Raw genomic sequence first — 19048 nt, 5'->3', positions numbered from 1 at the left:
GCTCTTTCTTACCCTTTAGTCTCTTTAATCGTAGTTAATCACAAGTTCAGGTCTTAGATTGCACATACTTACAGCTAACCTCCATAAGTCACTTTTCAAACACAAAGCAGTGAACACGTACACTAGTGAACACTTAAGACTTGTGTCTTCCTGTCCCCTGTTGAAGATCGAATGCATGGCAAATGCACAGAGACAGAACTACATTAATCATACATGCCTTCCGACAGCCCCAAGCAGCATGTCTTGCCTGAAGTAAAGGTCTTTTCCCTTGCTGTTCCCCTTACCAAAACGTCTTCCCCAATATCTTTACAGCACAGCCTCTCACTGCCTAATGGCTTCCATGTTTTCTTCTTCCATAAATTCTCTGCCCACACACACAGTCATTTTTGCTCCTCCAATCAATTTCTATACAGTCCTTACCAGATCTGGGGTTGTTTTATAATTTATTAACTTATTTCCACTTTCCTTCAGGAGAGCAAGTTCATGGTGGATCAAAACTTGTGCTACTTATTGCTAAATTTCCTTCGAGAACCTAGAGTTGTATTTGATACACATTGTGTACATGGTGTGTATGTGACATTGGGTAGATATTTAAATCACTGAATAAAAAGTTGATGCGTTAAAATAAATTAAAATATAACAAACTATATCTGACTTAGGGCAAAGGCTTAAGGGAGCAGAACATCAAAATATGTTTCTGTTGTTTCAGTGAAACAGGAAAGTCTGGGAAACATACACTGTTGTCTATGCTGTGGTTGGGAGGCTGAATGGAAGAGGAAAATGCTGCCTTGGTGCTGAACTTCCCAAAAAACAAGATCAGCTTGAAATTTAAATATGTGTTGTTTAAATTTTCTAGGAGTCATAAATAGAAATTGTCTTTAACAAACCATTTTACTAAATATATCTAAAGTGTTGCCATTTTAATATATATTATTTAAAAATTGTTGATACACACACACATACACAGACACACACACACACACACACACACATATATTCACAATCTGACATCTACTTTATTTACAGCTCATTTTCATGGAGACTAATGACAGGTGGTTAAGGACTGCACATTGGGTACATAAAGCCTATATACTACTCATCCATTGTAGTTCTGGTGGGGTTGATAAGAAATGACTAGATTCCTTCTTTTATGCAAATTTTTGCAAGTGCATTTTCCTTTCTGTTGACCATGGTAACTTTTCTAATTCCGTTTGTGATAATCAGGGTTATTTCCATAAAATACAATGAAAAGAAAAAAAAGATGCTGTGGTGATCAGTAATTGTTAGCTTGACAGGATCTAGATCATCCAACAAACAGGCTTCTTTCTGGGTGTGTCTGTGGAGGACTATCTGTACTGCCATGACTGAGGTAGGAAGACCTACCCTAAAAGGGGGGAAAACTGATCTGTGGATTTTGGTCCTGGAATGAAACAACCAATCAAACAGACAGCTAGCTAATCATCAGCATTCATCTTTCTGCTTCCTGGTTATGGGTGCAACGTGACCAGCTGCCTAAAACTCCTGTCATCGTGACATCTGTGCCCACCATAACCATGAGCCAAAACAAATCTTTTCTTCCTAAAGTTGCTTTGCCAGTCATTCTGCTAATGCTACTAAAATAAGGGAAGCTAACCTTCACAACTGATTTGTTTATCAGTATTGAATATCGCTCTATTTAAAATAAATGAAAATGTTAAGAATAAATCAGAATGACATGTAAACTGTATTGAGAGGCAACACTAAATTTATTTTTAAGAAAAAAGTCTTTTTCCCCCTTCTAGAATTTTCCCTGCTGACATTCTAAGCACAGCATAGCGGTCTAAACACAACTGTTCATCATCAGTATAAGAAGTCAAAATGTAAAAGGCAAATTATATGTGGCTGAGAGTGAAAGGCCTAGTAAAAGGAGCCCTACACCATAGGAGGGGCTGGTAGAAAGGATGGCATGTGAGGAAGCCAACACTACCCACCTCTCAGTCACTTCCTGGTGTAACAGACTTGAATGTGGAGTTTCCTACTTTGCTCACATGCCTTGTAGTTAGAAGAGTAAGAAAGAAGAGCCATCTGAAAGATTGGGCAATCCCTTAAGCTATGATTTTTACACTAAGTAGAAAAAAATGTATAGGCTTTTCTTCTGTCTGTGAAATAAGAATTCCAGTTAGGCAGTGGTGGCATAAATCTCATTCCCAGCATTTGGGAGGGAGAAGCTGGTGGGTCTCTGAGTTTGGAGGCCAGCCTGGTTCACAGAGCAAGTTCTGGAACAGCCAAGGCTACACTGAAAAACAGGGGGAAAAAGGAAGGAAGAAAAGGGAGAAAGGAGAAAAAAAGGAAAGAAAAAATAGAAGCAAAGGCAAAACAGTCACATGATCACAGCAAACTCCTGGTTCTTCTGGCTTCTCACAGAAAGCAAACAATTTCACATATCTTCTTTCTCCTACTTTCTTTTTCCACATTTGATTAGTGATATATAACTTTATATCAGTTCTAAGGAATAATTGGGCAAGGACTATACAGCAAAAGATGCACCGATGAAGAGGTGGTCAATTGAAAGCCAGGAGACAAATAATAACAGCCGACCAGAACCAAAGCTCTGAAGACTACTTTTACAGACTTCACATGAGAGTCAGGCTTCTCAACCATAATGGACATTCTGGTATCTTTTTGAACCATCACAATTAACAGTCCTGAGATGTGGCCAGAAACACTGCATTTCTGATAAATGTTGAGGTAAGGCTTATGAGCTGGCCTGAGGAGCACTGTGAGCCTGGTATGTGTGACACAACCTTAGTGCTAATGACATGGGAAGTGATTTTCAGAAGTTTGCTGCACATGGCTAACAGTGTGGGAACGTCATTAATGGCAGAGGCTGGAACACTGTAGAAAGATGAGTCAGCCCAACTACAAGTGGCGAAAAGAGAATCATTCCTGCTATCCATTTTACAGAATACTGGGTCAAGTATTAGTGATGCTTTGTCATCAGAACATAAATTCACAGAGCGATGGCATGAGACAGCTTCTATGCCTTTGCGTAGAACTCTGGAGAGGCTTTACTCATTGATCAGAGAGCAGGAAGGGAACAGCTGTCCCCATCAGTCCCTGCCACTACTTACATCATCTGCGGTCACAGCCATCACACTCCTACTCTTCTTCATTATAGATGTGGGCAGTAGCGCCTCTGGGGATGTCTGCTGTTTGCTGCAGCTTTGTTGACTGCAGATTAGACCTACAGAAAAAAAAACACACATGGAAGATCAGATCTGTAGCCATAGTTAAGTAAAAACATAATACATTCCTTCAACTAACACATGATATATGTGTACATACACACACACACACACACACACACACATGGGGGGGGGGGGAGGGAGGGAGGGAGAGAGGGAGAGGGAGAGAAAGTGAATGTGTATAAGCCAATACCACAATTTAGTAAGCCAATTAAACTTTACATTCTGAAAAGAGAGACTGAAAAAATTAGAAGTCAAGAAAATGGTACAAATATATAAGAAGAGAATGAGAATAGGTGTCTAAAGATCAGAAAAAAATATGAAAATATTATACACCAGATATGGCATACACACCTGTAATCCCAGCACTCAAAGGCTAAGGCAGAAAGATCAAGGCCAGCCTGAACTACAAAGCAAAGCCATGTCTCAAAATATTAACAACAATAGTATATGTTTGCATGAGTCTTTGTAATTCAAAAAGTACTTTCTCCAAATACATTTCATAGTATTCCTATAAGGCATAGAGCACTATTACCATGTTTTGGGGGTTGGAATTGTAGCTTGGTGATAAAGTGTTTGCCTAGCAAGTATGAGTCTGGGCTTAGGCTCAATACCCAGGACTGAGGAAGTGGTGAAGGAGAAGAGAAAGAAGGAGAGAGAGAGAGCAAAGAAGAAAGGGATCTGCTCATGTCTTTTTACCTAATGAGAGAACAGAGGGTCAGAAAAATTATTTAGCTTGGATAAAATAGTAAAAACACATAAGATGTAAAGTTTAAAGAATATGACTCCTTGGTACTTTCAAAATATAAGCAATCTAATACAAACAAGGCACAGGACGAAATGTACACTTAAGAAAAGACAAGTTAATCTCAATCTTTACCACCAGTTCCACGCCTCACATGTAAATCATACAAGCAATACTTGTCATAGGCAACTTCAGCCTACAGTACTTGGAAAGAGTGGGATTTCCTGGTCATTTGTGTAGACATGCTTCAAATGATGATATTTATCTTAAGTCACTCAATGGAAGGAACACAGAATCCCAATATCACCAACATTTAAGGGTATACCCCATTCTACAAGCTCCAGAGGAAAAGTAGCCACTGACTTATGAAGGCTCTGAAAGAGTCACAAAATTAAAGTCCCAGCTCACAAAAGATGACAAGAGAATACAAGGAATTTTGAATCTACAGAACGTCGCTGGAAGCAGATGTGTTCAGAAAAGAGAACCGAGGAAGTGTCCATTACAAGGCCCTGGCTTCAAAATGCCATGCATTATTACTGAGTTCAAGGACCCCTTCCTGGGTTTCACTCTATACATTTTGTCTCTTAATAAGTGCTCAATATGAAAATGTGGCTTCTCCTCTGTGAAGATATACATAAATTAAAAGCTCGATGGGAATGCAGCTGCATGAGTAGGCATACTAAATAGTGGTATTGTACAGTCACCCAGGAAACCAGGGTTGAATTCCTAACACATAATTTGACTACAATTATGCAGGAGTTGGCTTTGACACTGTCAGTGCCGATAGGAAGTAGGGGAGGAGCTTTGCCTTTGTAGGTGTGTAAGAGAGAAAAACCCTACAGACACATACGTAGGTGTGTGATTCAATATACCGCAAGAAAAAATTCTCTTTGTCTAAATCAGTAATTACAAACATGATGTTCTTCTCATACTGACCAAACAGGAGCAAGCAGAAGTTAAAAGTTTTGATTGGAAGGCAGCTTGAAGCTGAACAAAAGTAGGCAAGATCTCGAATCACTGGGTTTTAGTCAATCTGAGAGTCCTCTAAGGCTTACCTAAAACAAATGAAAAACTCATATTCCTACATGAAAGCATCAGTTAAACGTGGGCCTAAATGCAGTAAAAAGGTGTTGTCCATATTCAATAAGTCTGAGTGTGTGAAAAAATTAACATAGCTAAGAATATTAAATGGCTGTATAAAAAGGTAACAGTGGGAACTGGCTAAGAGTTATGGGGTGTGGGGTTGTTGCTATTGCATAATGTGGAAAGTATGTTTAATGGAGATAGATCAATACAATATAGTTTTCAAAATATAAAATACACCCAGCACCATGATATATAAAAGATAAATAGGTACATAGATATATGTGAAGGTGACAGGCTGATTGATAGGTAGATAAATAGACAGACATAGATAATAGAAACATATTTAACAGGTAGACAAATGAACGATATATGATCAACAGATGACAGACGATTGACAAAAATGATAGAATAATCAATTAATAAGATTAGGCACATAGATAATAAGTCTGAGTTTGATATGTCAAGATTGTAACATCTATGGATGGAAATATGATTTTTAAAACCCTTACAGATAGAAAGATAAAGTGCATTAGAAAATGTCAAATATTTTTGAGGAGCAAGAGTACTTTTGTCAGACGTTCACAATGGAAATAAATTTTATGTATTCGAATTATTCGAATGTTAGAGCTTAGAGCACCAATTCATGTACCTTTAACAATGAGCCCATCCTAGCATGGAAAGAGCAAGATTGCAAATTATACAGCATTTACCAAGTCATTTTACAAAAATAAAAAAAAACATTTTTTAAAGACAAGCAAGAGAGACACATGTTATGTGCTCTGGCCTGACTGTCCAGCTCTTCTCTTCCTTTCTCATTCAGAAATGCTACTCTTCAGGGATGGTGTCTGTCGTCCTTCTGGACGTCTGGCTCTGGGATGACTTCAGCCTATGGAACACAGTTGCAGAAATAGACACTAGAGAGCAGGAAGAAGGTCGCCCTCTTTTGGTCACAGTACAGTGATGGCCATGAAACTCTGCTCTAGAACTCAGCTCCCACAGACTTCCCTTTAAGGACAGAACTAGAAGCAGCTTCCCACTGTTGCTACTTTCAAAGTAGCCCACTGCCCTTCATTAGTAGTCTGAACCTTGGCATCTTTTTACAAATAGTATCTTAATAATCTCTCTTGTACTTCCTTTGGGAGTATAGTTGATCATTCTAGGGTCCTGACTGACAAGATTTGCTCTCAAAACTTTACATGAACTGGGAACATTTTACCCTTCCTGTCCCCTTGTCCTTTAAAACTTGTATATGTTCTATACAGAATTCTGTGAGCTACAAGGAATGAGGTATTGTTTGTATAACTGGCCTTTCCCCTGGGCTTTTTCTCTACAGAGGCTCCAACGGTACAGGGAATGAAGAAGTGCTGCCTACCAAACAGCACGGTGACTTTTACTTTGGAAGGTTAGTTATTGCAATGAGTATGAGGAAGGACTGGCATTTGGGTAGACAATGACAGTCATTTCAAAAGCCCACAGCATGGTCACACTTGACCAACCCATACAGAAATGAGAGAGGAAGGTGCTGCATAGGGTTCAGACAAATGGTACTTTCCCCAGCTTAACTGTTATCTTTGATTCTGGAGATGATAAGCAATATGATTTTGCTTCTGTTGTTGGCTTATGCAACCTTCTAAACATTGGTTGGCACTGATGGAAATGAACTGATTTTAATTTTACCCTGATACCATTTTCTATGTGCAATGTCAAATCTATTTTTTTGTCCCCAGATAAAGCTCCCTGAGTCTATAACCCCAGCTTGTTACTTACTTTCCCTCACACCTCTTATTTCACCATCCCAGCATCTGATGTGTAGAACTTACAGTGACAAGAGGGGTGCCCTTCACCAGCCCTGACTCCACTCTTCTACATGGTGACAGAGCAGAATGAAAGACAAGGGCAAAAGTCCTCTTTACCCCCTTAACTGGGCCCTTGACTGTCATCGTTCTTTAAGTGCCACTGCCTTACTGACAAGTCACACTGTCTTGTCTGAGGTAGTGTGCAAACGCTGGCTCTTCTCTGGGACTGAACAAGAGCTTTTGCACCATAAAGAAATGACAGCCCATATTCTTGTTCCTCATTTAAAGCCTTACTAGTTCATTTTAAAGCCTTACTAGCACATTCCTTTTGCCTCAATGTCCAACAGAATGATAGTGTATGTACCAGCATTTATTTAACCCAGGAAAAGAGTTAAAGGGGTAAGCTTCCTTGCAGCTATTTTGTGATTCTTCTCTCTCCTCCCTCTCTCCCCAGTCTCTCATTTCCTTACTCAAGAGTGCACCAATGGAGCAGTCAGAAAGTCTTCTGTATACATGGCCAATGAAAAAATAAGATGTACCAGGCTTAAAGCAGCATCTTTCAGCTTCAAGCAGAACACCATAAACCCTGCTGTGTGAGTCTGGGTTCAGACATCACAGACCACATAGCAGAGATTCTCCGCATAGCTGACTGCCTTTAGGTCCTGGAATGGGACTCACTGTTAGAAAACTAGAAGAGAAATGTAGACAAGTAACTACTTCCCTTTCCCCTGAGCACTTCTTATAGGTGGGTTTCAAATCAACCCTGTGACATCTCTCACCAGAATCTGGTGACCAGTCTGGTTTAAAGCCACGTTTTAATGAGCCCCTCCTAGACACTTGTCACACCATCTGCTTCCTTTCCTCAAGAAGCTATAGCTGTTTCTTGAAACTAGCAACACTTTGAGCTACTTAGTGGATCCTCAATATTTTCATTATCTAAATGCTTCGTAATCAGTATAGTGCATTAAACCTTTCGTTTTGCTAGCTAGAATATAGTTTCCTTCACTTTACTGAAGACACCTCCACATCACTCTCTTGTTGTGATTATTCATTTTTAGTAGACCAGTAACTCATATCCCTATCCCTTCTTTACATCCCTTCCTGTCTCCACCCAGAGTGTGTTTTGAAGACAGTAAAGGAGTTGTCAGAGGGATGACTGGCATCAGCAGCCACTGGACCAGAGAGATGTCCCAGACTACATTTGTATACAGCACTGCTCAGCTGATGTGGAATATCTTGGTGTTTTAGTCGCTATGGCTCTTTCTAGCTTAATGCCCCACTCAGCGGCGTTTCATAACATCTATAGAGGAGGTTGTTTCCTTATGACGTAAGACCAATAGGTAAGAAAGCAAGAACATGACTTCCTGTTGTTTCTTGACTCAGAAAACTAAAACTAAAGCTAAAGTTAAATTAAATTAAATTAAAGGGAAATAAATAAAATAAAAATAAAATTAAGGCCTTAGCTTTATAAAATAATTGGCATGATGTCTATTGCAAAAATCAGTAGACATTTTTTTTTTTTAGTTTGGGCTGATATCTAACAATATGAATGGGGGAAGGACTGAGGCCACAGACCTGAATACCCATCTTCAGTTTTATCTCTAAGTCTTTCCAGGAACACTTGGGTACTAAACTTAAGGCCATCAGTCTCAAATGCCAGACAAAAAAATTGGAGCACCATAACTGTAAAGTTTATTAATCTAATGGAATCCCCAGGAACTAGAAAATGAGTTAAAACTATAAAACCAGTACTCAAATAGGAAAGTTTTAGGATAAGTTTGCATTAAAACCCTTCTTTGAGTTTCTATCTACTAGTCATTCTGAAATTATTGTGTCTGATAAATGCTGCTTTCCAGTTCAGTACAGCAGAGACAAACAGACAAATGTGCTTGCTTGTATGAATGGTTGGTGAGGGATGATGTCATATGAATGGTTGATAAAGATGATGTCATATGAATGGTTAGTGTGGGATGACATCATATGAATGCTCAGCGTGAGATGATGTCATTATTACATGGAATATAAAATCATTGACATTCTGAGTGTCATACTCCTATATCAACATTATTGAGGACGCATCAAAAGGACTGCCAAACATGCCAGGCAGTGGGGCTAGAATGTACCAGGACAGCCAGGGATATACAGCAAAACTCTGTCTCAAACAACAAAAAGTTTACAACACCTTCAATATATACCCCCTATTTAGAAATAAGATTTGAGGGGAGAATAAATTCAACTTGCTCAATCAGGAATAACCATCGGGGACTCTTGAGATTAAGCACTAAAAATTCTTATGATAAGAATTAAAATTATTAGCTGTGCCTTAGGAAGTTATTAGTAGCAGAAATGACAGCATGCTTTAATGGTGTCTGGAAGCAAAGCTGTATTAACTGGGGCTCTGGGCAAGCCCATCTCATGAGCAAACATTTTAGAGCAAATTCTGCCATAATGTGTTTTCTTTGTAAATTACAAGTTTGGTACAAGCTTGAAATCAATGCCCATGTTGACATTAACGAATCTTAAGCACGCGTTTATGTGGCTGGCTGCTTATTTCCAGGAATGACAGGGCAGAGAGAAAGTGACTCATCCATCCCATGCTTCTTGCATCAATTATAGTTAATGGATTTCTTGGAGGATTTTATGTGCAGGAAATGCTAAGTAAGAAAGTTTTAAGGAATTGATTTTTTTCTCTATTCTGTAAGAAAATAATGTAACGACATACATTATCTCTTAGTTATGTAAGTTGAACCCTGACCCTATTGTTTAGTCAGCTTCCAATTGTGACAGGATGCCTGAGTCAGGCAACTTATAAAGAGAAGTTATGTTGGTTTTCGGTTTTAGAAGTTTCAGTACCACTGTCATGTGGCTACAGTACTTTAAGACTATAGTATCTTAAGAAGTCATGGCAGGTACTTGGTGGAGGATATACTAGCCTCACAGTGGTCAGGAAGCAAAAGGAGAGAGGCAAGAACTGAGATCTCAGTCTTCCAGCCATGAGCTTCAATGGGACCAAATCCTCTAACTGGCTTCTACCTCTTAATGATTTCATCATCCCCCAGGAGTATCATGGGCCAGACACCGAGCTTTAACACATGAGCCTTTGGGTAAATGGTCCAAACTGGAACATTCTGTTCAGAGGTCCATCTCCATCTCGCATTCAAATGTATGTTGTTCAAGCATCTCTCATTGGCCCAAAAGTTTTAACAGTTCTGACATCACTTTAATGTCCAAGTCCCAATTATCCTATGACACTCAAGGAGACTCACCTGGAAGTCCCTATAAAAACATAATTTCAACGAAGGGCGGTATGGAAACATGTTTTCATTCCAAAAGGGAGAGAATAAAAATGTAGAGAGAGAGCAGGCCAAAAATTTGGTAAAATATATTTTTAAACCTTCTAGCTCAGTGTCTGCCACACAGGGCAGATGGTGACAGACCTGAGTACCCTCTGGGACTGGCCCTGGCTAATACCTGCAGTTTCTCTTAGATGTTCCCTTTGGCTGACATTTCTCACCGTGGGAACGTACCGCTGCAGCATCTGACTCAAACTCTGCATCACTTTGCCCTGAGCTGTTTGTTTGACTGTCCACACTATCACATACTCTGTAGCCTCCCAAGCCTCCTTTTACAACTTCCATGACTCTCACATTCTACGGGCCCTAGAATCACCGCACCAGCATCATAGGGAGGAGGTCATGTTTGGCTGCTGCGAGGTCTGTGCTTTCAGCACAGCTAGCCTGGACTCTGGGTGCCACTAAAGCTTAACAAAAAATAAAATAAATAAAAATAAAAACCAGAAAAGCAAAATCCAGGAAAAAGCCATTTCTTCTGCATCTATTGTAACAACACACATTAACAGGCTTGCTTTTCCAATCAAGCCCTTTGCAGAGAGTTTATACCTCTTAACTTCTGAGCTTGTGCTCAATGAAATTCTGTAAATTCCTGTCGCACCATCAAGAGACTTCCTAAGCTACACCAGCAAAATAGGATACATTTCTTTTTAAGGGCCACCAGTTATACTTTTCTTAACTGTAACTTTAAATATATATATATCCGTACTATTTATTTATATTTAAAACTGCAGGTTTTTCAAACTTATCAGCTTGCTTTTTTTGTTTCTGATTCTTACTGGCTTAAAGTAGCCACCAAGACTTTTTACCTATTTTTTTTCTCTCCATTGATTGGTCTATCATTTTTAAGTTCAACCTAATGCAAACTTTTAGAGCATGCACAAAATGTAGACAAGTCCTCAAAGTTTACACATGGTGGTTTCTATTCTAACCCTCAGCAGCCTTCCTTTTAGTCTGGAGCCTCATCAGCACCACCTTTATTGACTGCAGACTTCACAGTATGCCGCGCTCTTGCCAGAACTACCATGAAGGGCACTTCTAATACTCCAAGATCGCTCTAGTCTACCTTTCTTTTCTTCTTTTTTACTGGTTTTATTGGATATATTTTACTTACATTTCTAGTGTTACCCTGTTTCCTGGATTCTCCTCCATATCCCCTATCGTATCACCCCTCCCCCTACTTCTATGAGGGTGTTCACCTACCCACCCCTTCCCACCTCCCCACCCTGACATTCCCCTACACTGCAGCATCAAGCCTTGGCAGGACCAAGAGCTTCTCCTCTCATTGATGCCCAACAAGGCCATCTTCTGCTACATGTGTAGCTGGAGCCATGGGTCTGTCCTTTGGATAGTGGTTTAATCTCTGTAAGCTCTAGTTGATTGGAATTGTTGTTCTTATGGGTTACAAACACCTTCAACACTTATTCTTTCTCTAAATCCTCTATTAAAAACCCTGTTCTCAGTTCTATGGTTGGCTGTGAGCATCTACATCTGTATTTGTCATGCTCTGGCATAGCCTCTCAGGAGACAGCTATATCAGGCTCCTGTCAGTCTGTACTTCTTGGCATCAGCAATATTGTTTGGTTTAGTGACTAAGTATGGGCTGGATCACCATGTGGAACAGTCTCTGGATGCCCTTTCCTTAAGTTTCTTCTCCAAAAGAGATAGCCTCCCTATTTTCTCCTGAGAATAATTTTGTTTCTCCTTCTAAGAAAAAACTGAAGCATCCACACTTTGATCATCCTTCTTCTTGAACTTCATGTAGTCTGTGAATTGTATCTTGGATATTCTGAACTTTTAGGCAAATATCCACTTATCAGTGAGTGTGTATAATGGATATATTTTTGTGATTGTGGCACCTTACTCAGGATGGTATTTTCTAGAGCTATTCATTTGCCTAAGAATTTCATGAACTCATTATTTTTAATAGCTAAGTAGTACTCCATTGCGTAAATATACATTTCTATATCCATTCCTCTGTTGAAGAACATCTGGGTTCTCTTCCATAGCTTCTAACTTCTTCCTGTAAACCAATTTGAAAGACTTCTGAAATCTGGCAGCTGCAACAGCAGTGGTGAGCCGAATTCCTGGTCTGGAATTCCTTGTTTAAATTCAGCCACTGACAAAATACATGGAACAAACAACTTGCCAGGAGGAAAGATTTGCTTTGCCTCACATTTGATATTTTTAGTCCATGGTCATGTGATCCTGGCAATCCAGAGCAAGAGCTGTGTATTTACTTCAGGATGGACAGAAAGTAACTCTGAGCAGATAATGTCTCAGTACCTCCTCCCAGGACACAGCTTCTTTTACATAACTCCCCCTGGCCATCCACTATCATTTATGGGCTGGAAATGAACCCTTTAATCTGTGGGCCTTTAGGAGATATATTCCAGATCCAAACTACCACAGCTACAAAACAATGAACCATGTTGTTAAAGTTCCCATGGTTTTCACCTCCTGAGTGCCAAAGAGATGATGTTGTGGAGAAAGGATTAGAGACTTTCTAGTGCTTCCTAAAAAGATCCACGGGATGCTCACAAACAGACGAGAAGCTGAATATAACCACCAAGCATCTGCCTGCTTGTGCAACAATTTAAATCGAATGCTGCTTTCTGAGCCAGCTGGTAATGTTTTTAAGTCTATTCGAACTGTCCTTGGGCCCAATAAATGTCACCAACTTCCAACAGAAATTTAAGTGGTCAAGTGGCATTCATGATTCGAGGCTCACATTTCTCTCCAGCACAAACTCCGAGCCCCTCTTTTTCTATCAGTTCCTCTTAACACAAACCACAAATGAGATGTCAGCAAGTAGCAGAGACTTGTAGGTTCGGAAATACGAAGACGACTGTGACACAGCTTTTAACCTTAGAAAGCCTGCTGTCTAGCTTAAGAAGTGAAGAATAGATGACTATCCATTTCACAGTACAATGTCCTTGGTATGTATGAGGATCGCAGAACATATGAGAAGCCCGGACAGGAAAAGACAATGTGCTCATGAGATGAACAGATGAATGAAGGCCGACTTTATAGGCAAACACTGTAAAGGGCAGCTTCATTCAGGAGGCTACAGTCCTTAGTACTGAGACCGAAGAACAGAGAAAAAAATCCTTTCTTCTCCCACGTATATTTTCTGGAGTTATCCATTCTGTTACATCCCTGGTTTGCATCCTTTATGATTCCCTGTTATTTTAAGAACGACGAAAAGCTTTGGTAAAGGATCAACCATCTTACTCCCTAGAAATCTCGCTACTGCTTTTTACTGTGGCCCAAGCTTCCTCTTATGGCTCCCACTAGCTTCCTCACCATATCCTTTTAATTCGCTGATCTTTGGTTAGAGCATTTAGAGTTTACCCAGCATGCCTTTTTTTTTTTTTGGAACTCCCATTACAAGGAAGTGTTTCTGTGAATTTTGTGAAAAACTTGCATATAGTCTTTGGTTTTGGTGTTGTTTCTTTAGTGAAGTCTTACTGACTCCTTTTCCTGTTACATGATTTTATCACCTAGTTTTTTATTATTCATAGTCTCTGTCAAAACTGTATACTTATTTTATAAATGCACAGCTTTATGAATCCCAGATGCACCTATCGCTTGCTGTTAAAAACAGATGTCCTGGCAAGGAACATATACAGGATGTATAAATATGAGCATTGTGCTACCTCCTAGAAGAGCTGGAGGTTTTATCAGTCAAAGGTAGAAAACAGAAGCATTCCAGAAGCTTCTAAGAGAGATGCCCTATGAGCAACACTGTACAAATACTCAGCACTTACCTTTGTGATGGGATTCAAGTGGCTTTGTGACATCTTATCCCAAAGTGTCTCATAATCCTCACTATCTGCCACTATAGTTTTGAAGGTAAAAAATTCTGAAATCCAGAAAGGGCAAATGACTCATCTAAGCTCACTGAGCTAGGGAAAGCTGGCAGGTTCACACCAGGCACCCGCTTTGCAGACAAACCCAGCTGTTACTTCCTGGGAAATGAGGAGAATAGAAAGCTGGGTCAGGAATGGTGTGGATAGCAACTGGGAAAATAAATGGGATTTTGAGAGCAAGAAACAAAGCAGATGTTTTAAAATGAGAAGGAGGGAAGGAAGAAGGGAAGGGGAAAGTGCCCTTTAGTTTGAGGAACATTTCAATCTTGTGAATAGCTTCTCTTTCACATAGTCTCATAAAATCCTGAATTACTTTGAACATTTGACTTATGTATAGAGAAGTACAGATGAAAACTGCAGTAGAAAAGTCGAATGATGGCTGCCTCTTCCTTCTCTTACATTAATAAAAATTTACATATGCAGTTTCCTCTTGAACTGGGTAAAACATGGATGAAAAGTAGAGACATTGGCTGAAGTTTATTCCTATTCAAAGCTGCTATCCAATTCCTATTAACTAATTGTTTTTCTGGGGCTATGAGGATGGCTGAGTTGGTAAAGGGCTAGCTGTTTCAAAGACCTGAGTGCAATCTTGATACCCATATAAGAAGTTGTGTATGGTAATTTAGAGATAGTGACAAGCAAATTCCTGGGGGTCAGTAGCCAGCCAGCCTATCAGACCTGGCGAGTTCCAGACCATTATCAGACTCTGTCTCAAAAACTGAAGGGTGTACATCTCCTGATAAATGATATCCAAGGTTCTCTGTCACCCAGTTATGAACACATATGCACACGCACACACACACTTGCACAAGTGCCTATCCACACCGAAACCTATACACAGACATGCACTTTCATGTACACATACCCCCACACACCTAAATACATAAAATTTCCATTCTTGGGAATAAGATTAAAGAGAAAATTACAGCATTAATAATTGCTTTCATTAAATAAGCTTATAAAATTTTTGTCTTCCTTTCTAAGAAATAAATACATATACTGTGCATAAGAAAAATGAAAAAAACTATGAAAAAAAATTTCTCAAAGATCTCTCATGAATCAATGACATTATACTTTCTAATTTAATATAATTAATTAGACATTAACTCTGGCAGTTGAGATTGACTACTGTAAACAAGAGATATGATTTGGACCTAAGCATTCTGTCTTAGACCTGGTTAAAAAAAATGAGGATGTGGATGTAAGCAAAGAAGCAAAATGAGAAGATGGCCGAAACTCATGTGGTAATAACAGAATGATATACAATATTGTTTGGGTAAAGCATCAAAGAGCAGAAGAAACATGATTGGTGAAGTAGTTTTACATTAAAAACTGTCGTTTCAACAGAAATTGGCATGGGTGGGGTATCTCCAGAACACTTTAGAAACCTGAGATGGAGGAAGTCCCAGGGTCTCTATGGAGCATCTCTAGCTGAGATTCCTAACACTAGAAGACACAGATCCTGAAGTGCCTACTTCCTGTAGACAGGCAGAACTCCAAGTGGAGGGATAAGGACAGCAACCCACCCACAAAACCTTCTACCCAAAATGTCTTCTTCCTACAAGATGTACAGGAACAAAGGCAGAGCAGATATGGAGAGACTGGCCAACCTGTGACTCCCCCATATTGAGACCCATCTCATGGACACGAACAAATCCCTGACACTATTAATGATACTCTGTTGTGTCTACAGACAAGAGCCTAGCATAACTGTCCTTTGAAAGACTGCACCCAGCAGCCAATGGAAACAGAGGTAGCAACCCTCAGCCAAACGTTAGGAGCTTGAAGGGTTGGGGAGAAAGGCTGATATGGAAGAGTTTGGGTAGAATTGAGGAACCTGAACAGGACAGGGACTCCAGAAGAAGTCAACTAACCTGGATCTTGGACACTCCCAAAGAGCAAGTTTGAGGGGCTGAATAAATAAACAAAAAAATTTAAAAACTACCATTTCTATTTATATTTTTAAAAAATGCAAATAGGGCTTTGCTTTAAGAACGGACTTAACATGAGTTTTACAAGCACCTAATGTGTTTGATATGTAGGAGATGAAACTACCTGAACAGCAGGTGTAAGAGGATGAAGGATCAGCAACCAAAGCATCTCATTTTTTATCTGCATACATCCTAGAACTTTGTTTACCATGCAGTGGGGAGACATTCTGCCACTCAAACAGTAAAGCTGAAAAACAACAGAATGGTCTATAAAAATTATCATAACAGTAATATTAAAGCATAATTTTCTTAAATAGCACATGTCCCTTCTGCCATGAGTGATTCCCTTCATCACACAGATGGAGCTGGACTACTTTAGCTGTTGACTTGTCTTTCACCTGGTTATTGACACAGTAAAACTAAAATCCCATCAATCTGGGCTTTGATCTACACACTTCTATTTTTACAAATGTCAACTCTAAGTTAAAAGGATGCTTTATTTTGAATTTTAAAAGGTCATTTACATGTGGAAGCACCCTAACCTTAAAAAACAAAACAAAACAAAACAACTTGAAGACAAAATCATCCTTTTGAGTTTAAACACTTTATTTTCAACTACCTCAAAAAAAATTTATTGAGCACTACAGAGAGTCATGTAGGGTATAGACACTGGAAGTGTAATATTGGAAAGAAAGAATTTCTTTCCTCAAAATTTACAGAATCCAGTATAGTGCAAGGTGGTGAAGAATAACAGAGAGTTATAAGGAAGAAGCCTGTGCAAGATGTTGTCATACCACAGTACTTGTGAGGAGCAAGAATGAGCTCACAGGAAAGGCAAGTCCACACTGTGCACTTTTCCAGAAGGATGGAGAGAGATGAGTTTACTCATAATCAAAACAGTATCTCTTTAATCTTCACTTACCAATGAAAGATCAATTGTTTATAAGGAGGCATTTGCTCCTTCTAACCTCTTACTTCTATTAACAGAAAGTAATGGTTTGTTTGGCATACTGCTGCTGGAATAATATGTGATCAATACAGAAAAATGTTCAAATGTTATATGCTTTTAGAAATATGGGAGCAGTGATATTTCCGAAGTGGGCCATCGGCATTTACAGATTCTATAGTATGGATTCTACTGAATACAAGCCAGTGCCACATGCAGAAGAGCTGTCTGAACCTGAGTTCAGAAGATGCTGGCTGGAAATTCCAGTTATGTCATGCACTAACTATGATGCTTTCAGTAGTTTACTTGGCTTAAGAAATAAAAATAAAAAACCATTTACTGAGCACTACAGAGGGCCATGTATGTGTAGACACTGAGGGTTTAGTTGACACTATGACACAGTATCCTTATTCATAAACATAGAGATGTTATCATCTATTTCATAGGGTTATAAAATGACAGGGTGAGTGCTGGCTGCCAGGATTTTGCACGTAGTGGGTCCTCACTAAACAGTTGATCCATTTCCCTCCTAAAAGTAGCATTAAAATAACATAGTCTAATGCAGCTTTTTGTGGGTATATTTATCCCTGAAATTTCTTATTACAAGAGAATATAACTAATGCTGCCTGATACACAAAGGCAGGCTCCAGGGATCTGGACAGGTAATCAATGTGAATGTGACAAGGTAAATATTATAATTATCCTAAGAGTCTAAACCATAAAATGAGTAAATAACATAATGTCTAGAGTGACATTAATCTCAAGGCCGTCAGACTACAGCCTATTCATAGATGATTATAAGAATGTTTTTAAAATACAGATTACTATCCAACCATAAAGATATTGTTGAATATTCTCCCCTCACAATTAATGAATAAGAAGCAATATGTATTTCTCTCTTTTATTGTAAAGATAAATAATATTACAGGGGTCATAAAAAAGGCTTTCTGCTTTTCAGATTATCAATAAAAATAGATCATTAGGATCAGGGAGATGGCTCAGTGGGTAGATATTCACTGCTAAAACTGACACTCTAGGTTTGATGTCTTAAGCTCACATGGTAGAAGAGAACGGATTCCTGCAAGTTGTCCCCTGACCCAGACATATGCAGTTTGGCCCACATATAAGAACATGCACACACATGCACACACATATACATATACAAAATAATAATTGTAACGTTTGGAAAAATATGTCAGTTGTGACAGTCAATCCAGAAAAAGTTAACTGCTGTTCTACTAGCTGTGTTGCAGAAATTATTTTAAAATAGGAATGCAGAATGCCTTTTAAAAAATATCACAACAGGTAATCAGGTGACAGTTACAAAATGTAAAGGTCAAACAAGAATTTTCTGTTTACTCTTTGGGAACTTTTGATTTTGGATAGTATCATGTATCTTTTTTTCTAGATAATAATAACCACCATAAACATTTTAAGTAGGCTAAATTTAACATTATGCTAAGTCCATGGATAAAGAGAACCTACATTCATGCTCTGGCAGCTACATCTCTATTGAATCATTTTGTTGGCCTTTGAGCACGGCTTCTAATATTTCACTGGAGACTAGACAAAATTCTCCATCTTAAACCTTATGGGACAGTAACTAACAAGGGACATAAACAGAATTTGTTTGTTATTTGATCAGCACGGCTAACAGAAAACAAACTGTGAACTGTGGAAGAGCTAAGATGCATTTAGGAGGCAATAATCAGCCCTACGTATTATAAATAACATGAGCATAACCAGGGCTGACTGAAGAAGGTCATAAAACGTACGAAGGCAGTGGTTCGCAGCCTTCAGGAGGCCATGACTCTAGAACACAGTTCCTCATGCTGTTTCCAACACAAAATTGTTTTTGTTGCTACCTTTAAACCATAATTCTACTATTATGATAAATATATATTATGCAGGATATCTAATATGCAACCTGTATTCGACTCCCAAAGGCTTTGTGACCCACAGGTTGAGAACACTGTTCTAAGGAATAAATGGATACCATTAGAGTGAATGAATTACAAGAATAATCTGGTCAGAAGAAATACCACAGAAACATTTAATAGTATGATTCATAACTAGGTGAGTGAATATAAGTTGTACA

General features: G+C 39.0%; 1 protein-coding gene across 1 annotated transcript in view; it reads right to left on the bottom strand.

The window, feature by feature from the left end:
- PDE4B (phosphodiesterase 4B) overlaps positions 1–3152 on the bottom strand; it is a gene marked incomplete at both ends in the record, with an annotated part of 442442 nt that extends 439290 nt beyond the window's left edge. Inside the window, one exon of the mRNA XM_080921154.1 lies at positions 3111–3152. Within this exon, the coding sequence (XP_080777280.1) occupies positions 3111–3152 (42 nt within the window). The remainder of the gene's footprint in view (positions 1–3110) is intronic.
- Between the last annotated feature and the right edge of the window lie 15896 nt (positions 3153–19048).

Source organism: Micromys minutus (genome assembly GCF_963924665.1).
Source record: "Micromys minutus genome assembly, chromosome: 9".
Taxonomy (NCBI): Eukaryota; Metazoa; Chordata; class Mammalia; order Rodentia; family Muridae; genus Micromys; species Micromys minutus.
Note: the sequence above shows the minus strand (reverse complement) of the source record. Positions and strands in the feature narration are given on the sequence as shown.